This window comes from Pseudopipra pipra, chromosome 1, assembly GCF_036250125.1.
Source record: "Pseudopipra pipra isolate bDixPip1 chromosome 1, bDixPip1.hap1, whole genome shotgun sequence".
Classification (NCBI taxonomy): domain Eukaryota; kingdom Metazoa; phylum Chordata; class Aves; order Passeriformes; family Pipridae; genus Pseudopipra; species Pseudopipra pipra.
Window position 1 is genome coordinate 13,517,464 of NC_087549.1, and position 22,027 is coordinate 13,539,490.

At 42.5% G+C, this 22,027-nt stretch overlaps 1 protein-coding gene across 4 annotated transcripts in view; it reads left to right on the forward strand.

Moving 5' to 3' along the window:
* The first annotated feature begins 6,132 nt into the window (after positions 1-6,132).
* The window catches only part of ENPP2 (ectonucleotide pyrophosphatase/phosphodiesterase 2), a 72,805-nt gene continuing 56,910 nt past the window's right edge, over positions 6,133-22,027 (forward strand). For 3 of the 4 annotated variants that reach the window (XM_064646104.1, XM_064646033.1, XM_064646042.1), the window contains exon 1: positions 6,133-6,417. In XM_064646104.1, coding sequence (XP_064502174.1) covers positions 6,133-6,417 — 285 coding nt within the window. The remainder of the gene's footprint in view (positions 6,418-22,027) is intronic. The other variant, XM_064646095.1, reaches the window with a different exon arrangement.

A 22,027-nucleotide genomic window follows, 5' to 3' on the forward strand; every position in this document is an offset into this window, starting at 1 on the left:
TGCAGTGAAATAAGAAACAGCAGAAGAGCTGTGCAATAACCATGACAGAGTGTGCAAGGAAAAAACAAGCCTTCAGTAAAATACTGCTTCGTTAGATCTTAATAACAGAAAAAAGTCCCTTAGAAATAAATCCTCAACATGATTCTCCTATGAAAGAGAATCCTTCCACGTTGAAACCAAATGTTCAAAAGCTCTGTGCTTTGTTGTATTAATGCCCATAATTTATTCTTCTTAGAAAATATCCCTCACAGGCTGTTAGAACACGCAGTGTGGTACATCATAATAAAAACAACTTAGAAAGCAAAAACGTTAGAATGAAAACAAAGCTCTGAAAGCTTTAGTGAATAAAGCCATGCTGGGGGGTCTGGAAAAAGGACACAGATGTTGTGAGGAATCAAAAACAGAAGATAACTTGCAAGCAGGAATATAAACCAAGCTTTGCGAACAAACTGGAGTCATTTTAGAAATCGCAAGTAGTTGCCTGTAAAATTCATTTGTGTAGACCGAAAACCTCCACTGCACAGCCTTTCCTCTCTGCAGCATCCAATGCTTAACAAGCCAGTTTGCTATTAGGTTTTTTCCCAGGATCAAGTACATTTCAGTACAGGAGCAGCTGTCACTGTGATCAATACCTTCTCAGTCGAGCACTCATAAGGGTGCTAATATATGTTGCAGTTGGGCTCGTAGCTTCCTCTCACAATGGATTTTTCTTAGGCTTCACACAAAATGAAAGGATGAGTTGTTCAATCACTTGAAGTATTTTTTATACCCCAACTGGAGATGACAAGAAATAAGAATTATTATTATTATTATTTTCTTCTAAAAAATGTGACCAATTTCCCCAAACTCAAAAAGATCGAGATGTTCATATACTTTGGAGATTCAGCTTTGTTTTCAGGAAGATGAAAATCCAAGCACTATAGTAATGGTGGCCAATGCTCTGATCTTGAATTACAAACACTGCATGAACAACTCAAGTAATGCCATGGCTGTTGGACCAACAGATGCTTGCTGGCACAGCAGCTGGTGGGTAGTCGAAATTCCTCATCATGCTTCAAAAGCTGGTCTTGGTGTATCACCTGGAAATCCATGGGTGTGTCCAACCAGTGTCCTGTAGTAGGACCCCTTGGAAGTCATCAGTCCTTCCTCTGTAAGCCTTTTCTGGAGTTTCTTGACTTCTCCCTTCTCTGGGGTATGTTGGCTGTATTTGTAGCTGTGTTTGTTGGCTGCTCGCCTATGGATCAGTGTTAGCATCTGTTGCGTTGCTCTTTGGTGAAAAAGGCACCATTGCTCTTGGTGAAAAGTTTTGTGGGGAGTGTGTAATTATCATATTTATTTAACCTTCATAACCCTTATTCCTAGTGGAATATCTCATGTCAGGCCTTTATAGTCAGGTTTCAACACTGGATTTTCTGTAGCAGATAAGAGCAGCCTTGAAACTTGTTGTGTTCCCTTCTTTAGGGATTTTATCAGCTTGTTCCCTAGTTACAATTTGTGAGTTACTGTTTCATTTAAGAAATCTGAACATCTTGTTCAGGATGTAGAATTTGACATAACTTGTATATATTGTACAAGACTAGGAACTTCAAAATTAGGTGGATCTGTATCTGTGTTAAAGAGATATTTGGGATAGGGAATAGAGATTGGCTTTGGGCAAGAAAAGCAGTAGAAGAGAAGGATAGGAGATGTAGAAAGGAGTGCTTTGGTGACAAGGAAAGTAGATAAAGGAGCCATGGTGTCAGCCCTCAAGCCAAGAGCAGGATCTTGTTTGATGCTGGTAATGCTCTGTTCTCCCCGTGGCTTTTCTGGCGTTATCCAGGACTTGGATAACGATTAAAGCGATAAAGCTTTAATCTATCTCAGCTAGTTCGTGCTCTCACCGGGAAAACCTTCAGCCATGCAGAGCCTTTTCATGTTGGTCAGGGACAACTAAGCCTTAGTTTGTGATCTTTATGATTCTTCACATACCCACACTTTGTCTCCCCATACACATTTACCCCCAACTACTATTTATGGCCATTTCTCTTCCATCCCAAGCTCCCCATGGCAGATACCCTCAGGGAGGTGGATCCTGCTGGTGCAGGTTGGTAAAGCTGTGCTATTTTATACCTGGTCATAGCCTGGTATAGTGTGGTCAACAGAGCTCAGGAGAGGAAGATTAATCTTTTGATAGATGGTCTTTAGAAGCTCTGGGTCTGATGACTTTTCAAAGTGAAGATACATTTTTGCACAAACTGAGAATAAAAGGTATCATAACATCTCCACTGGTGGGAAAAGTCTAGTGGAAATAAAACATTTCATGACACAAAAAATGCTGTTGAACAGAAGTGGTAAACCTCTGGACTTCGAGCAAAGCTGTTATGCAGCTGCAACACTGTAAATGAAGGGTTAAGAACAAGAAAATATGCCATGGCAAAGTCAGAGATACAAGACCACATAATCCATTCAGATTGCAGAAGGAGTAACTCCAGCCATGCCTGGAAGGTTGCTGGACAAAGTATACTTTTTCCATTAGCTCAGCTCGTGCAATTATGCTTGTACAGAATTACATATTTCAGCGCAGTTCTGGCCACAGAAGCTATTTCTTCATGCTCAAACCTGTTTGCAGGAGGTGAAACTAAGCCGGGTCATTGGAGCAGCAGAGAAACTCCTAATGAAATAAAACCGCAAGAGGCTGTACTTTGCAGGGGGTGGATGGCTGGATTAGGCAGCATATTAAGTAATCCCCCAGGATATTTTTCAACTGTAATTCACACTCAATGATCAAATATGGAACAGATTAACAGGAGGAGGAGTTGTATATTTCTCGTAAGTCACAATCTTCTTTTATTCATGACTATCTGAAGTGCAGTTTTTTTGAAGCACTGTTTTTCATGATTGGTTTTAGTGCTGTACTACTCATGGCATATTTAACTGCCAATATAATTTTCTGATTAATTTATTTGCATCAATATCGTTTAAAAATGAGTGCAGAAAGTGCAGGGATTAGAAGTAGTTATGTTCAGAAAGTCTTTATTTCTAGCAGGCTGGGACATCTATAAACACAGCTTTTAAAAATACGATTTTAATGTCCAGCCCTGCCCTGATCTGAGCAACTTGTGTCTTGTTGTTGCCTGAAGCCAAGTCCAGAAAGCAGATCCATCACCTCTGATCACAACTCACTGAGGATGTGCTGCAGGGAGAGGCTGTTTCATATTTTCACAAGGGCATGTAGTGAGGAATAGCTTCAAACTGAAAGAGGGCAGGTGTAGATTAGATATTAGGAAGAAATTCTTTACTGTGAGGGTGGTGAGGCACTGGAACAGGTTGCCCAGAGAAGCTGTAGATGCCCCATTCTTGGAAGTGTTCAAGGCCAGTCTGGATTGGGCCCTGAGCAACCTGGTCTAGTGGAAGGTTCCCTGCCAGTTGGTAGTGGGGTTGGAACTAGACGAGTTTTAAAGTCACTTCCAACCCAAATTGTTCTGTGATTGCGTGAAAATACACTGATGCCCACAGCCTGTAAAAGAGTGGTGGTGGCACCGCACAGATCACCTTTTAGGGGTCTTAACTAAATCTTTATACATATACATTTAAAAACTCTGTGTTTATGGGTAGAAATCCATTCCTAAAGCCCTTCAGGTCAGGCACTGGCTTTCACTGGCATCACTGTGTGCTCCTCTGAATGTATCCTGCCCCCGGCCATTGCCCCTGCTTGGACCGTGCTAGTTGTTGTGCATTAATTCTGACGAAGCGTTATCTAAAGCAATACCCACTGATCCCCATGACATCCTGGGACAGCGGCGTCTGTTTTGCTAAACAGCCTGAGTTTGTTTATACAGAATGAGAGTTGCCCAAGATTTACTTTAACTGAGTATGACTCAAAAGAAGTCAGGAGCTGTATGACCAAGAATAATGTGGTGTTAAACTGATGTAAAGATCAACCAAAATATTTTCAGATTGCAATTAATATATTGGGAAATACTAAATCCTGCTAGTTCCTGCAAACCATGCTGAAATGAGACTGAGTAGGGAAACTCATGCTTTTCTCCAAATACAGGTCTATTTTAACTCTATAAACGTGGAGAAATCATTTAGTTTGTAAATGTAAACATGTCTTTATTTGGCAGAGCACTTATAACAAAGAGTTTAAACCCCTCTGCTGTAGAACAGATGTATTTTCATGGGGCAGCAAATACTTAAAAGTGCTAAGCTAAAATTAAAAAAAAAAAGGAAGTGAGATGGGGATAAAAAGCTGCACATTAGCTTCTAAGGAAAGTGAGACATCTCTTTTTACTTGGAATTCAAACAAGTATTAGGGAACACAGTGTTGGGAACAGCCTGCTATGAGGTGGAGATCTGTGAGTTTGCTAGCTTGTTTCTTTGTCTTCAGTACATTTCTGCTCCCTTTACTCAGATATTTTGCTTCTAGATATTACAGAATATATGTATATTTTAATTTGCTTGCATTTAGTACTTGTAGAACTCTAACTGGATTTGTATCTAGAATTTTTTGACCTCACATGCAGAAATATTTCTCAATCAAACACTTGAAATCTGTCTGCTTCTGTGATCTCTGTGTGTTATCACGTACTCTGTGCTATCTTTCCAACAGCAGCCCCGTTTCATTTATGATACAGGACTTGCTACCTTTGCAGTAACTCCTCAAAGCTTTGATTTTATCCTCCTTTTTAATGTTTGCTCTCTTAAAGGACTGATGTTGAGGGAAGGGGCTGGAGGGAACACGGAGACTGGGTAGGGAGATTTCATAATGGGGTTTGATTTTGTCTGGGCGATGGGACAGGATTTATTTTGGGAGAAGAAATTCCCTTTCTCAGCATGCACACCACCACATCTTTTTATGAGAGATATGGGCTGTGCTGAGGGGGTGGTGTGTGACAGCCAGCCAGCCATGACCCCATTCCTGTATCTCATTGTGACTGTGAGCACCTCTTAAAACTCCTTTCCTTTGAAATAAACCTACAGTGTGATCCATGGTCTGTAAGGGGCTCAAACACACCCAGAGAAGATGATCTTCAGAGAGGTCAACCATTAAGTGTGAGCAAGTTTCACACAGTGCTGAGCATACACAAAGATCTCTTGAAGATTTATAACTTGGCAAAATTTGTGTGGAATGTGATAGGGTTGGATGAATGTATTCACTTGACAAAGGCCATTCTTTCCTGGTCCCCGAAATCCAATCTGTTGCTCTAGAGTATGTAAACCTGAGGTCTATTTATGGAAAGGACAGATATTTTTGTTTAACATTAGTATAACAAAGAATGCATCCTTTATTTTAATCTCAAAAAGGTTCCGTGTATTTTGCTGTAAGTTAAAAATAGATTAAAAACCCCAACTCCTTTCACCATAAAAATATCAGTGCAAATTTAAGTTTGTCAGAGCAATAAACAGCAAAAATCGAGGTCTTACAAAGGAAAATTTGCCTAACCTGAGAGTCACACTGCTATTAATCTTCCCTGTAAACTAATAAAAAATCACTGAGGGACCATCCTTTCACCTGCAGCGTTCACTGACATATCCCAAGGAAAAGGCAATAAACTCTGTCTTCACCCCCCATCTCCAGCCAAGCTAGAGGCATATTTTTGTTTCATGTGTGCTATGTATTGGCAGCCACTATTTTATATCCCATCAAGTAAGAAGCATTCAAAATACTTAAAAATCACAGTTAGAATAAATTGATTTATAATAAATAAGTCACTCCAATCCATTGAAAACCCAAAGGCCCTGCCGGTCTTATCTGGGTGCATAAATTTAAAATCATATGCGCTGTAGTGAAGGTGGCCTGAGCTTGGAAGTGGCTCCTAGGCTGGCTCAGGGTGTGGGATTGGAAGTTGGGGTACTCTGGTTTTGTAGTTAAATTTCTAAAAGCAGAAAAAGCACTCCAGATAGCAAATTCTGCTGAAGGACTTTTGAAAGTGAAGAAAATAATCCTATCCATTACTGAATAGCTCTATTAAATGATCAGAAGAAGCTTGGCACCACCTTGTTATCTGCACATGACCTCTCCTGAGGCATCTGTGGCAAAAAATCGAAAAGAAAAACGACAGATTAAACAAGCGCCTCAGACTGCTGCATTTGAAAGCAGAGCTTTGGGACAGGGACACTCTCCACAGAGTCGTTTCAGGCAAAGGTCACATGTGTGCATATAAAATCATTCCTGAAAGCAGTGCCTTTGTCCCCCGGCTATCTCCGAATGGAGCCATTGTCCTGCCGGGGGCAGCTGGCACCCTGACTTCAGCCACACTGCAGTGGGAACTGAGACCCACAGTGGCCGGGCAGCCCCCCAGGATCCAGCCTGGGGCCAGGGCAGCCACGACCTCCCCAGGGAAGCACATCTGCCAGGAGCTGCTGTCAGGGACAGGGCAAAGCAAAGCTCCCACGTCAAGCTTTGGTCATGGAGAAAAAAGACCCACTGGTACGGTAGGCACATCTGCCCTCCCCTTCTGCCCCTTGTTTTTCCCTGGCTTGCTAAAGTAGTCTTAAATAAATATAAATACAAGCAAACTCAGGCTATGAAGTAGCATAAATGTGGTTTTGCAAAGTGCAACTTGGATTGGGATTTGGCAAGTAGGAAGTCCTTCCAAAGTGCATTCAGGGGTGATGTTGGAAGTGCTCTGACTCATGAGTAAAGGAGAAAGTATTATTTAATGCACAGAGAAGAAAATGTATTTTACAAACCATAGTAGATCTCTTATAGCTTCTTTTGCCTCCTGAAGATGTTTTATCTCTTAACCTTTTTAATATAAACTGCCTTTCATATATATTCTTACCTTACAGCAGTATCAAAATTGGCATCCAGCACAGACAGGATCTTGTGTTTTGTTTATGTTTATGTCCTATTATATTAATATTATGCTAGTACATAATTATGACTTTAAAACTCCCACATCACTTGGCTTTTGATTTATATTAAAATTTCCAGTGTCTGGAGCTTCACTGGTAAAGTCTTGGGCTTAAAGGCAATCTGTCTCAAAAGGTTCCTATTAAAGGCACCTCTCCCTAAGCCTTTTTCTCCAAAGGAAATATATGAAGTTCTTTAATCAGGGCAGTAACACCCCAAGGATCTGTAATTTTTTTCCATAACTCCCTGTGCAACAAATGTAAAGTGCTGATTAGAGAGTCAAGTTGATAAGGAGTAATAAAACCGCATGCCTGGTAGTTCCCCTCCGTATAGTTGGACTCATAATGGTTTTGATTACTCTGATTTTGAAGTATTTATCATCGGGTCCCTCTTTTGAGTCTCTTTTGCTTCTGATTTGCTTAGACTTTGATTGTGATTTGCTTCTAATTACTGCTGATCTATGCAAGCTTCCTGTCAGCATGTGTTGGTGCTGTGCAGGCTGCTCCTTATTGCCACCACATCTGTGATGGGAACGCTGAACTCTGCAAGTGGAACTGGGATGCTGACTTGTCTTTTTGAGGGTGTCAGGGTTCTGTCTAAATCTTACATGAAAGCTCCAGCCCTCCCTACTGGATGTGTGGTGGGTGCTGGGGAGGTGGGCTGGGGGTTGGCAGAGAGCACTGGTGGGTAGGGAGAGGTAGTGGGGGGTTGTCTGTACCAAAAAGAAAGAAGAGGCTGACTCTGCCCCTAACATTGGCTGAGCACAGGTGACCAGCCGAACTGTTCAGGGACAGCAACAGACATTTTTAGATTAAGAGCTTCTCATCAAGTCCAAGTTTGTAGAGATGTTTCCTCCTAGGAGGCTGGACTGTTTAGGATGTTAAGAAAACAAAATAGTTCTTCATTTGTGTAGCAATATTTATTCTAAAAAAAATCTTAACCTTATTTCAGAGGTTATAGTATGAAGTTTAAACTATGAGTTTAAAGTCACTGCAGCGGGGAGGTTTCCAACTATTCATCAGGGATGCCAGCTCAGTTTGAATGCCAGACAGCTAAAGATACGTTAGCATCATTCTTGTAAGCTGGAGCTGTTAAAAATAGCGCCCACAGAGCAGCCTTTACCAAAAGATGCCAAAGGTAATCCTTTGAAATTAGCTGAACTGGAAGTGGGGGTAATGAATATTTGTGAGAGATGAATGAAGAGTGGTGGCACAAGACTGCTGCTGGCAGTGCTGGGGTAGCACCAGTTGTACAAATTCTGTGCTATTCTGAGTGCTCATTTATGGCAATTTCCCAGATTAATGGACCATCTATGGAAACACAGCAGAATCTGCTATTGCTGGCTCACCAGTAACACAAATTGTTTTTCGTGTGCTTGCAAATCTGGCAGCACCCCTGACCTCTGCAGCACCTTACTGGATGGGGACTTTTGAGCCTCCCCAGCATCACTCTCCCCATGCCACCCACACCAGCCCAGCTGGGATGCACCCTCCCTTGGGCTCATCACCAGCTGAGATGACGATTATGTTTGCAGGGTGTCAGACCAAATGATCTCACAGGCTTTCTTTGTTTCAAAACCCACGAAACTGGGTGTGCTCCACACAGAATAAAAGACGAGAGGGTCACCGTCACTTTGCTACACAAAAAAGATGTAAAATAGAAATAAATACATATGGGCTCTATCATCATTGGAGAACTGTTTTGCTGTTGTGTACTGTTTAAATTCTGTGAGAAAGATTCACAGGAGATGGTCTTTTGTCCTAGCAGTCTTCATATTTCAAAGTATTGAAGAGTTGCTTAGAAGTTCCAGTTGATAGTGCTGTACATGAAAAATTGTATGAAAAGAGATCAAAAATAAAAAATAATAGCAGGTATGCTCAGCTCCTGCCCTCTTGTCCTAAGCCAGACAGAACTTTTCTCCTACTGCAGATGGACCTTCCTTACATCTGGGACTGGAAGATTGTCAGATGCCTCCTCTTCTAATACAATCCTATCCAGCTGCTCTTTTAATTTCTATGGGGGATTTCATGTCCTTCTTACATGCTTTTTATTGTAAAGTACTTCAAAAGTTTCATCTATAACCTTTCTCCTTTGTTTATATAATTTCATCATTGAATTTCATCATCTCTTGTAGAGATTTTTAATAGGAAGCTGTGGTGGGTTGACCTTGGCTGGCTGCCAGAAGCCCACCCTGCCGTTCTCTCACTTCCCCTCTTTAACAGAGCAGGGGGAGAGGATAAGATAGGAAAGCTTATGGATTGATATAAAGACAGAGAGATCACTTACCCAATTAGTGTCATGGGCAAAACATACTCCATGTGAGGAAAATGAATTCAATTTCTTGCCAATTTAAATGGATTTAGATAGTGGGAAGCAAATAAAAAAATTAAAACAGCACCTTTCTTTCCCCTTTTCCCAGTTCTTCATTCCTGGTTCCTCCGCCTCTCCCCACTATCCCAGGCAGCACTGGGGAGATGATCAGTATATAATAGCCCCTCTCTGCTGCATCTTCCTCCACACACACCTCCCTGCCCCACTGTGGAGCCATGGGCTGCAGTCCTTCAGGGCAAACCTGCTTCTCTAAAGTATTTTCCATGGGTTGCAGGGGAATCTGTGCTCCAGTGCCTGGACCACCCCCTCCTCTCCTTGCTTGATGACCTTGGTGTCTGCAGAGCTGTTTCTCTTACTTTTCCTCTCACTCCTCACTACCTGCACCATGTTTTTTACACTTTTTCTGTATGTTCTACGAGAGGTACTGCTGGGCCTGTGAGAGACTCAACCGTGTCCTGCGGTGGGACCAGCTGTCTCTGGCCCAGGGCAGCCCCGAACTCTCCAAATAATGCACAATTGTACATATTTCTGGATTCTCACCTCTGATCTTCTGTTTCAATGTATTTTTTGGCTATTTAAAGATTTTAACCTGAAAACCTTCTAGTTTTGAAGCCATCTCTGACTTTGCTGTCACTCATCTCTTCACTAGCTTTATAATTTTTTTCTTTTAAGAAGTTCTTGGAAACTCATCCTTGACCATAACCTCATTTTTAAATCCCATGTCATCTGGTGCAGAAATAACATTTGTGGGACATGGCCAGAGTTGTTCCTGCTGTTCTTCTCCTAAAGCCCTCTCTCCCACAGCAACTGTCTCCTGTCCTCATCACTGAAATTTCACATTTTATTCCCTTCATAGATTTCTGTTTCCTGCTGCTGCTTGTTAATGGCATGTTCAGCTGAGGTCCTGCCTCTCATCCCTGTGGTGGTCAAAAAACTTGGGATATATGGATTATCCTGGTAATAATGCTTTGTTCATGCAGGACTTTTGATCTAATGCCAAATTTGAAGATTCTGGCTCTATACTGTCATATGTGGCTGTGCAGGCAGCTGTAGGGACATGGCAGAATGAGCTTCTGAGGCTGCCAGGCTACACATGCACTTAGGCAGGACCAGCCCACTAATTCCCAGATGGGTCCAGGCCCTTGTGTTTACACACAAACCAGCCCACCGGGTCCTTCATTTGCCAGAAACTGATAATTTGCAAGGGGAAAAATGTGTTAACTTGAAAGGATGATTGTACAGCTCTGTCAGTGCAACAGCAGAAGTTGTCAGAGCCAGTGCAGGCAGGACTTCTCGAATGGGCTCCACACTCACTCTGGGTTTTAGGGAGAGCCCTGTGCAAACCTGGGACAGGATTGGAGCACTTCCCTCAGCTCTTTGCCAACAGCATAACAAAGCAGAGGGAGGGAATTCATCCCAGGGACAGTCCAGAGACATCCCATCCCACATCTAGAGTTTTCAATTACTTGACTCCAGCAGCTGGGCTCTGCAGAATTGCTCCAAACTGCCTTATATGAGTGCAAGTCCTTGAGGCAGGAGGAGATTTTGGTGCAGCAGGATGCACCAGCGCTCACGACAAACAGTAGTAAAAAGGGGAAAGACAATTAACTGCATTCCAAGATAGAAGTCACTATCCATAGAATATTTGCTCACCTATTGCTGCATATTTCGCCTGGCAGAAAAACCTTTTAAGTCACATTAGCTGTATGTCCCTGGTGCTGTTGATGAAAGCGATAACTTAAAAACCTTTTCTGGGCAATGGCAAGATGATGGGGGAATGGGACAAGGGCTGATAGGGCTTGTTGGAGCTGGGAGAGGATGGTGGTGAGGGGCTCGTGTTCGGGTAGCAGCAAAGGGGGATCAGCCCTGCACCAAATTCAGTGTTGTGGCTACCGAAGTGGACAGGAAGACTCTGCAACTGCAAGGATTGAAACAAACTGCTGCCTCTCCAGCTGCACCAGCTCATGGTTTGGTGCATCAGCATCAGCCTCAGGTGTGAGTGGGATGATGGGAAAAGGCCTGCCACTCATCCTGTATCATGATCAGTGAAGGATGTTCGGTAAAATGCCTGAAGACTTCACAGGCTGTATAAAGAGAAAATACGGCTTGGTTCAGCCATCTTTGGAGAAAGAAGAGTAGGAGTTCGTGGCTGCAGTCTGGTACCTGCAGCAGATGACACTGGAAGCACGGGGCTCAGCCCAGGAGAGGTACAGCTTCCTCAGTCATTTTAGGCATTCCCCAAAGGCTCTCTTTGCACGCTCAAAACAAATTTTGGCTGAGACAACATCCAGTGGATGTTTTACACACATGGTCACTATGAAGGTGGGAGGAGAAAATGTCCTGATGAAACAATACTTTGTACATAATTGAGTTGCTATCACGTATCAATGCTTGTTTTCCTTTCTTTACATTCTGAGGCTGCACAGCTGCAGTGGCAGTGAAGGCAACAGGCAAACCACAGACAAGGTCACCCCTCCAGGTAGGACAGAGGGAATGTTATAAGATTGAGTCAAATTCCCTTGGAGCTGATGCCTCTTCATTCAGGACAAATGTAAGAAGCCCTTAAGTGCCTCTTGGATATCCAGAACAACAGGATTCCTTTTTCTGCTCAGGGAAACAGCATTTTTTTGTACATTCCTTGTAAATGACAGGATTTTACCAAAGAATTCTTGATGCCACAGTTTAAGTCCTCTTCTAAAGAAACAACCTGAAGGGTCTCCATCTCAGCTGGCTGCCAAGTCCAAAAGGATTCATTACTCAGGTCATTTGTCCTTGGCCACATAAATTCAATGCACCTAAAGAGGCTCTATTTTTCTGACATCCCTTAACATGTAAAGGACTTGTGCAGTAGAATACAACTGAAACAGCGTTAGCCATAGCACAGAGATCACAAGGATGTTTTCCTCCTTTCAGACCACACAGCAGTGGGAACAAGAAGGAAAGATTCCCTTTTGGAATTTCTAAAGCTCTGTTCTTCTAATATATTTTGTCTCTTTTCACCCTCAATACTAATCTATCTTTTTCTGCCCTACCATTGCTCAGTCAAGCCAGCCCAGTATTCCCCACAGATGGCAGGAGATGACTGTGGCAGCCATGGCATACGACAGTCATGGGATATCTACTATGCTCTCCTGGCAGTTGCTGTTGTGCTGTTGGCAGCATCAGGTCTGGTTTGTGTGCTGAATCTGCCACCCCTGCAAAGTTTCCCATGCCTCTGCCCTGAGCCCTCTGCCCCTCAGTCTGACTGTACTTCCACCTGCCCTTATACAATGGGGCTTTGAGGTTGGCTTATTTGTTTTATTCATAAGGCATCAGAGTAGGAAGCAACGAAAACACAAGTTTTCCTAGTGTTGTGTTGTCTTTTTTTTAATCCAGTGCTTTCCATAACTATGATGAATTATTTGCAGAATCAAGCAGACGCTTCAGCAGGCTTAGACTGCCAACAAACAGGGGTATGAACTTAAGGTTATAGTCCCATACTCATTTTCAAAACAGCTGTCATGGCTTGAACTACCACAGAGGAAGCTTGTGCTCCTGCTCTGTCTCAGTGCAAAGAGAACTCAGTTTACCCAGGAGTAAGTGTGATCCTCCTCAGCTGACTTCAGCTGTCACCTGAAGATGTTGCTGTTCCTTGCCTGTTTCCATCATCCATCCTGGCTTCTTTGTCCAAAGTGTGTTTGTTTTAAAGGTCATTTAATCATAGTGTTCCTCAGCGCCAAGCTGGAGGAAGATCACTCAGGCGGTGAAACTGCCATGCTCAGTGTGGTGCATAGGAGGGGTTGCAGGCTGGGCAACTCCTCTGCCAAAATGAGGAAATGTTGAATTTGCATACCTGAACAGGGACAGCAGGCACCAGAGGCTTTCCCTGTAGCTGGCAAGGCTATTGCTGGAAAGGAGGGTGTCCCCATTCTCTTCATCAGAGCAGTAGTTTACTCAAGTCCTTTTTACATAGGTTGAATCAGACACATACAAAGGTGTTTGGTTTCAGTGTCTCGGAGAAGCTTTAGCAATGGACAGTGAAAGGATAATAAATTAAATCATCCCAGCTGTTTTGCAGGTTTTGTGGATGCCCAGGAACATCTGTCTCTGCCCTGAGAATCTTCAACAAATATAATATCTAGCTGACTTCAGTCTTGTCTGCTGTGAAAAGGAGATTTACCAGGTTGGGGAGCTTTCTGTGAAGGCTGAGCAAAGCAGAGCTCTTTTAGTCTACAGCAGTCAGCAAGCATCAAACCAAGGAACTGTTTCTTTCTGAAAGTCTTGTTTTGCTAGATAAAAAAGATGAGTTAAACAAAACAACTCAGTAAGATTATTTGCTTAAAAATAATCACAAAGTCTATTAATGTTTAAGTGACCTGAGTTTCCCTACAGCTTGTTTAATTCATTATAAAAAAAAAAAGATTCTTTATTCCTCTCCAAAGTTTTATGCTGAAAAGGTGAAAAAGTATTTGCATAAGCCCCCTGATAATCCTTATGCAAACCCATGCTAGCAGAGTTGCATATTTTTGACTGCCAGCATTTTTCTTCTTTTTTTTTTTATATTGCATTCCTGCAGACTTTGAAATTTATTCAGTTACACATTATGATATGGATTTAAAAAAAAAAAATCCAGCAATGGATCACATTGTTTTGTTGTTGAAATGTTACTTATACTTTTCTCACCCATAGAAAACAGGGAGTACTGTTCCAACAGGATGTTTTTCCCTTTGTACTTACATTTGTCATCTTTGCACTCAGCTGAAATCAGAAAAAAAAAAAAAAAAAAAAAGCTGGCCTTCAACTGAACTAGGGGTGACACGTTTCAGCTTAGCAAAATTTGTGATGCTTGGAAAGTGGCCCATCTGTCTGAAACGACCTAAAAAAGCAAGCTGCAATTGTTTTACGCTTTTGTGCTTTGCCATTAAAACAGCAGATGCACGTTCAGAAATGCGGGTTGGTGAGCGTGTGCTGTGGTGACTCCACTCCCCTGGGAGCAGAACAAGTCAGGGGAAGAGAAGAGCTTGTCCGTGCCCTTCCCGCCTCTCCTCTGCCCACGGGATGCTCCTTAGTTACAGTGCCCGGCTTGGGGGTCGGAAACAGCAGTTTGCAGCTCACTGTATCTCACAGACACACTGCTTCCAGGGCTGAGGACCAGAGCAGAAAACTCATACAGCTGCAAAACCTGTCAAAGGAAGGGAATTTTTTAACCTGTTCTGACTTGCAGTGTGACCCTAGGAATGGCTGGGGTGAGAGGATGGAAGTGATAGCAAGGACTAGCCAGTCTGCCAGTGCTGGTGGTAGACACTTGATATCTGGATTCTACTTGCTAGGTTTATTTCTGTTCTGAAGGAAAAGGACAAAAAACCCACTTATTTCCAAGGTAATGGAATACCTCACCCCTCTCAACAGCTGCAGATAGCTTAAGCTTGTGTAAATCATAAAGATGAGATAAATCAGTTCACCCAAAAAGACGTTGTAGATGAGATTATGTTTGTGACAGTGTTAGCTGTGTTCTCATTTATGCATTTTTCTATGAACAAAAGCCTGGACAGTTCCTATTGTATCCTCCTCCACATAAATGTTCAGGGAGCCACTCAGTGAATCAGATCACGCAGTTTAGGCAGCATTAACAGTTGTTATTTTAATTGTTCAGAGAACATCTCTTTTTTGTCAACTGTTCTAATCTCTTTGGGATTTCCTTGTCTTTATGCTGGACTGATTGCATTTAGTGGTGCAGTCTTGCAGTCTTCATGCAATTAAAATAGCTCCACTTGAATTCAGCTCATGCTCATGTGAAGTGGGTTCAAGCTTTTTTTTTTGGTCTTAACTGCAACACTGCCAAGGCCTGTTCTGTGTTGATGCATTCATCTATCATGCCCCCCAAAAAAAGCTTTCATATGTGCAGACACTTACAGGTCACTGTAACAGCAGTCAGTTCTTCAGCCTTAGATGCCTCTTATATAAAGAACCAGGAGCAAAATGTGCCCACCTGAAGACATGTCCCTGTTTGTTGTGGGGGAATTCTCTGTTTCCAGCCTGATCCCTCTGCTTTTACTGCAGAACTATTGATGCCGCAGAGCATGGACATCCGAAACCTCAACTGCAGGCAAGTTGAGAACAATATTCATAGTGATGAATCTATTTAACTGAAATTAAATAGGATTTTGCTGTTTTGAAAATATCAATGGAGTTTTTCCAGATTAACTAGAAGAAAAATATTAATTAAAATACTTCTTTCTTGATCCAAGTGCCAAAAACATGAACAAAATAATCTGTTTCAAACAAACAGAAACTCTTTTCTGGCAGATAAAGCAAAGTAAACAAAACAGTATTAATTATATCCATATTTTACTTGTAGGGAAGAGATTAGCACTTGGAATTTTTTTATCATATCCAAGCCTTGAGCTTGAAAATTGTGCCAAAGTAGAGTTTGAGCTGAGGGTAAATGTGATTAAGTAGGAGAGATATGTTACAGGATTATTGTAGAAGTCCCCAAAAGACATTTTATATATCCAGAGATTCAAAGCTATTATTCTACTGAGAAAGGTTCAAACAAGGCAAAGGATGTACATACAAGTTACACAAAGAAACTAGACATATGACTTGAAATCTAGAAAACCTTCTTTTTACATCTTTAAGAAGTTCTACCACCTTTGTGGGTTTTGTTTGTTTGTGGTTTTTGTTTGGTTTTGTTTGTTTTGGTTGGGGGGGTTGTTTGGTTGTTTTTTTCTTGTTTAGCTTTAACTCTTTGTTTCTGAAGGTCTATGGTTTTTATGGGATGTAATAGGTTGTATAACTTATAAAATTCAAATAAATTACTGTGTGTGGCACATGCAAGGTATCATGCAAGGCCCTTGAACCTCCAGATTACTGTATGGGGGTAGGTGGGCAGATTTCACACGACGGAAGTCTACAGCTCTTTTAGAAAGAAGGATGTAAAGCTGTTGGAATGCACCTGTGACACCCATCACCAATTCAGGCAGTGGAAAACAAGGATGAGGACCTGAATACATACTAAACCTCACATAAGCTGCACTAAGAACACGTATGGGCTCTTCGGCTCCATGTTTTACTCCTTCACATCCTCCCTGAAGATGTGATTTTTCATCACAGAACAGTTTTTATTCTGCAGTTGCTAAAATTTTTATATATGACTATTTTAAGAAATATAATTCTGAACTCAGTGCATTTTAGTGAAGTACTTGTGCAACTTCATAATAATAATATTGTTCAGAAACCAAGTTGGGTAAATGTTAGTTTCTTTGAAGATGAGAAATTTGTTGGAGGGGTATTTGTTGGAGTAGTGTTGATGCTGCTGCCGCTGTGTGCAGCTCATAGTGAGAGGTGTAATGCCCTGTGTTGGAGTGGGTGGTGATTAAGCTGTAGTGCTGCTGGGAGAGACAAGCATTCAAGCACCCAAAGCTTTCTTTGGGTCACCGAAAACTTATCTCCTTTTTCCAGCTGACCTGGCTACCCTACATGACCTCTCTTATAAACCTTGTTCTGCTTATGTGACAGCACAAATGGCGATTGTGTGTGGAAGGTGCACTTAAGACCCCTCCACAGGCAGCAGCAGCAGCTTCAGAAGCTGCAGTGCTGTCACCAAATCCACATCCCACACTGAACCACTGAAGCTGTCGTATGTGATGTTGGGTGTGGGAGAATTTATTTCATTATGCCCTCCTTTTTCTCACCAGGCTACTCACCCGGCTTTCAGTGCCTGACGAGTATACTAGTGTTTTACATAAATAAATGTAAAGACTGGGACTCAGGCCCTCCCTTGGCCAGTGGTTCCTCTTCTCTCCCTGGGAAGGCAGAACTCAGTTTCAGACAGGCATGAACCCAGTACACCTGTATTTTGTGCCGAACACGTAGATGAGGGTGAGATGAGGAGGGGTGCAATGTGCTCTGCAGGTCGACGTGCTTTGTTGGTTGTCCTCAGCGAGTTTTGGGCTGGATGTGGGTGCTCACTCCCCAGCCCTGCGAACCCTGAAGGCATTGTGTAGGTTGCTCAAAAATGTTAATGGGCCTTTATGTGCCTAAGGCACTTGGTGCCTCACGGATTGGGCTGAAGCAAACTGCAATTTGGAAGACTTTAATTTGTCCATGATTGTCCCTGAGGGTCTGGTGATGATGAGCAGACAGATAATTGGAGACTGCTGTTGTTGGGTGGTGTTTTGAGGAACTGTGGTGAGGAGGGTATACTTTAATGAGCACAGCCTGGTTTGTAGGTCTTCCCAGTCTCATGGGGAAGCAGAGGGTGTGGTGGTGCAGCTCCTGGGAAGTCAGTCCAGTGCCTTCTGCCTCCTTGACAAAATGCAACTTCTGTGTGTAAGTACAAAAGATACTTGCAGAAGCTTCTTCAACTTGCAAACGTGTCCCACAGCCCAAGGCAAAGATAGTGTGACCTTGCCTATGCTAATAGTTCCTTTTCCTGCCCTATGCTGCCTACCCCCTTAATGCATCCATGTGAACATCTGTGTCCCCTCCTACCTTTTATGATAAGGTTGTAACTTTTTCTTTCCAAGCCAGCTGCCATCCACTTGAAATCTATTACTTGCTCAAGTGTTTTGCCTCCAGTAGACAAAGAGCACTTCTCAGTGGCCCTATTTTGGGGTCTTCAGTGGTGCTCTTTACAAGTTGAGCAGATACAGGTCCCTCATCCTTCAGCAACTCTTGTATCTTTTTTCCTACATACCCAGTCTGTCCAATCATCATTCTGCACTTCTGTATCTGGCTGTAGCCTGGCTCCCGGGCTGATCTCTACTGAAGGACTGCTCACCACAGGTCATCACCCTCCTGTACTGACTATTACTCTTCCTGCCCCTTTTTTTGTCATCAGACCTGGCTGACCTGACCTGATGACTGGCTTTGCTGTCCTTTTGCTGTCCATGCCTTCAAATACACCTTCCTTTCCTTCTCTGTCTTGTTTATCAGTCACTGCACTGTCTGAGTGCCAAAGATACTTGGTTTTGATCTATAAAACCCTCTAAATTCCACCACCACCTTGGTGGTGTCAAGCAGTAGGACAAGAGGCAAGGGACAGAATCTGGAACATGGGAAATTCCACCTGAGTATGAGGAAGAATTTATTTACTATGAGAGTGACTGAGCACTGGAACAAGCTGCCCAGAAAGGCTGCAGAGTCTCCTTAGAGATATTCACAATCTGGAGTAATGTGCCCTGTTTGAACAGGGAGGTTGGCCTAGATGACCTCCAGTGGTCCCTTCCAATCTTAACCATTCTGCGATTCTGTGATAAAAATATGTTTTAGAGTCCTTTATACATGGGAATCAGCTCTGCTTGTTATGTTGTACCTCTTTGATTTTGTTAAAAAGACTCAAGGTGTCTTCAGCAAAGTACTTGACTCTTCCCATGATCACTTTGGCTGCTGGAAGTTCATTTGGTTTCTCAGTACTTGTATTTGATCTGGACACTGTTTGAATTTCTATGGTTTACCAACCAACAAGGTTTTGTTCTTTGAAATTGCTATTTCATTCACTCAACTAATCATTTTTCTTGGCTACAACTATTTGTGGAAGTTGCGTTTGGGAGGGTGAGAGTTCTGTGATGCTTCAGAGAAGTTCTTCACCTTTCTGCCTTTCATGCTGCCATCAAGCATACTGGAGCTTTCACCCTGCCCCCCCCATCACCTGATGTGGCTGCATCCAGCATCCAGGGCAAAGTGGAGAGGAGTAGCAAAGACGGCTCATTTCTTTAGAGCACACTCCATCCCCAACCTCTGACTAGGCCAGTATACTTCATTTCTCTGCATTTCTTTTCTCATTAAAATACTGCTCAAGAAAAATCAGTTTCATATAAGACTGTAAATACTGCCTTGCTTATATTAACAATATGGAATAGCCTTTGACACCATTTCCTGTATCATTCTTCTGGAGAGATCAGCTGCTCATGAACTGGATGGGTGTCCTCTTCACTGGATGGCTGGGCCCAGAGAGTGGTGGTGGTGTTAAATACAATTAACAGCTGGTCACAAGTGGTGTTCCCCAGGGCTCAGTATTGGGACCAGTTCTGTTTAATATCTTTAACAATGATCTGTACAAGGCAATTGAGGGCACCTTCAGTCAGTCTGCTGAACTGTGTAAAAGGACCTGGGGGTGCTGGTCAGCAGCTGAACATGGTCCAGCAGTGTGCCCAGGTGGCCAAGAAGGCCAATGGCATCCTGGCCTGTATTAGAAATAGCGTGGCCAGCAGGACCAGGGAAGTGATCTGGCACTGGTGAGGCCTCACCTCTAATCCTGGATTCAGTTTTGGGTCCCGCACTACAAAAAGGACATTGAGAGGCTGGAGTGTGTCCAGAGAAGGGGAATGGAGCTAGTGAAAGGTCTGGAGCACAAGTCTTAGAAGGAGTTGCTGAGGGAGCTGGGGGTGTTTATCCTGCAGAGAAGGAGGCTCAGGGCGGACCTTAGTGCTTTCTGAGAGCCACCTGGCTGCAGCCAGGTGGAGTTTGTTCTCTTCTCCCAAGTACCAAGTGATAGGATGAGAGGAAATGGCCTCAGGTTGTGCTAGGGGAGGTTTAGACTGGATATTGGGAAAAACTTCTTCTTGGAAAGGGTTGTCGAGTTGCTCAGGGAAGCTGATGGAGGTATTTAGAAGACATGAAATTTGTGGCACTTGGGGACATGATTTAGTGGTGGACGTGGAAATGCTGAATTAAGGGTTGGACTCAATCTTAATGTTTTTTTCCAACCTGCATGATATTGCAATTCTGTGAATGTTTGTAACTGTGGAAATGTTGCAGTATGAATTTCACATAAAACGCCATCTGGTGCCTGGTTGGAAGTTTTGCATCCAGAGTTAAATAATCAGTCTAATAGAAGCCAGAAAATCCAAAGGTCAATTCTTATTCACGATAACTGATGAAGAGGCATTTCATATTCTGCTGATCTTGTTAAAATTCCTTTGAAATGTGTTTCATTTAAGCCTTAAAACTTGCACTGAATTGCTGAATTATTGGGCCAGGAATATATTATTTCAGCTTTAGTCCTTTCTATTCTGATGAGTAAAATGGCAATTAGTTGCTGAAAAAATTAATTGCCACTGATCCCAGCAGTGAAATTTTGCCTGAACAAAATGATTAGACCTTGCTTATGCTAATAAGTTCCTTCTGCATCTGTAGGATGGCTTCAGGCACAATCTTTGTGACAAAAAGAACATTGTGCATCTGAGTGTATGTTCAGTTGAGAGCTACTGGAAAACGTGTCTTACATTACACAGATGAAAAAGATTAGCAGTTTCAGAATCGTCATCATCTATATTTCTAAAGGACATTACAAAGGATTTAATTAATTTAATATACTTGTAACATAGACCAGAAAACAAAATGAGCTCCTCTATTATGTAAAGTCGTGAAGTTTACAAGCTCCAGAGAGGTTACACAAATGGAAACATGCAATATGTATTTTTAAATCAGTAGAAGTCATGCATGATGCTGTGTTTCTTGGTTTTGTTTGTTGCTTTATTTTTCCAGGTGGCCATTTTTAACATATATAGGAATTTTCTTTCAAGAGAACTGAAGACCTGTATGTTAGGAAGACATGCAGGAACAGCAAAGACTCTGGATCTCTGAAAATGAGACTGGATGTATTGGCTTGGGCACTCAAAACTGGCCACCTGATTTGAAAATTCATTTGTTTTGCCCAGGTTCCTCAGTAATCTGAGGGTCCCAAGCTGGAGGAGAGCTCGGGGCTGCTGATTTCCGTATTTTGCCAATGAAATCATGAGCTTCATTAGCTGAGATACATAGGCAACACCACTGAGCAATTTTACTTGTGGCACCTTAGGTTTCCTGTCTGCTGTGATCACACACTGCTGTGCTTACCTAGTGCTTGGGGATGAAATTGTTTAACCACAGGATATACCGGAGGCTAAGGGCAAAGAATTTCATAGGAACAGATAGTAACATTGTTGATAATAGCTTTTCTCTAGACTTCTATGCTCAGCTTTTTGCTAGAAAAATATTGCCTATTGCCTATTTTTTTTTCAGCCCAGCTAGTGGTGAAGTGGACATTAGAAGATAGGTCTTGAATTCATAGTCTCAGTCCTTGCAAGTAAAAGGAATACAGTGTCCTGGTGTGGCTAAGATGAAGGTCTTTTTGGGCTAATTACATTGCCCCGAGCCTTGCAATGCAAAGATTCAGCTACACAATGGAGCCACTTTCGGTTAAGAAATTGCATAAAAAAGGATCATCTCCTGGCAAAGGCTGGCAAGCTGATGAGATGTGGGCAGCGAAGAGAAAGACTTTTTAGACTCTGCCCTGTAAAGCTACACAGTGGGGAAGGGGAGTTATTGCAGCAGGTAAAAGGTACCTCTAAACAAAGCTCAAAATTGTATGTGTTTATTACTGCAAGTTAATTTAAAGAAAACTGTCTCTTAATGCCAGTATAGAATATGTGACCGGTCCCAAGAGAAGGTCAGTCCATCTGAGGGCTTACAAACCTCGACTCTGTCCCTTTAAATGTAATTGTTAGTAAACATTTTCATGAAAGAAGCTTTCATCAGAGAAAAAAAAAGTGGCAAACTACACTGGTAAATAATTTGCCTTGGCAAATAATATTTAAGCCACTGATTTCAACCTTAATTCTGTTCAGCATTATCATTTGCTTTGTAAATAAAAGTGCTTATCCAAACAGCCAAGCTTTCTGTTGTTGATGAAAATGGGGGAATGTGGGGCAGAGGGAACGTGTCACTTCCCTTCCTTTCTGGAAGTCTGGGGTTTCCAGCTATTCAGATGGAACTGCTTGTGTTTCCATCGATACGAGCCTTGCCCTGCCACAGCAGCACGGGAGAACAACGTTGAAAAATACCCCCGCGCTCTGAAAGCGTCTCCAGTTTTGAGAGGCCTCTGCTCTGCAGCAC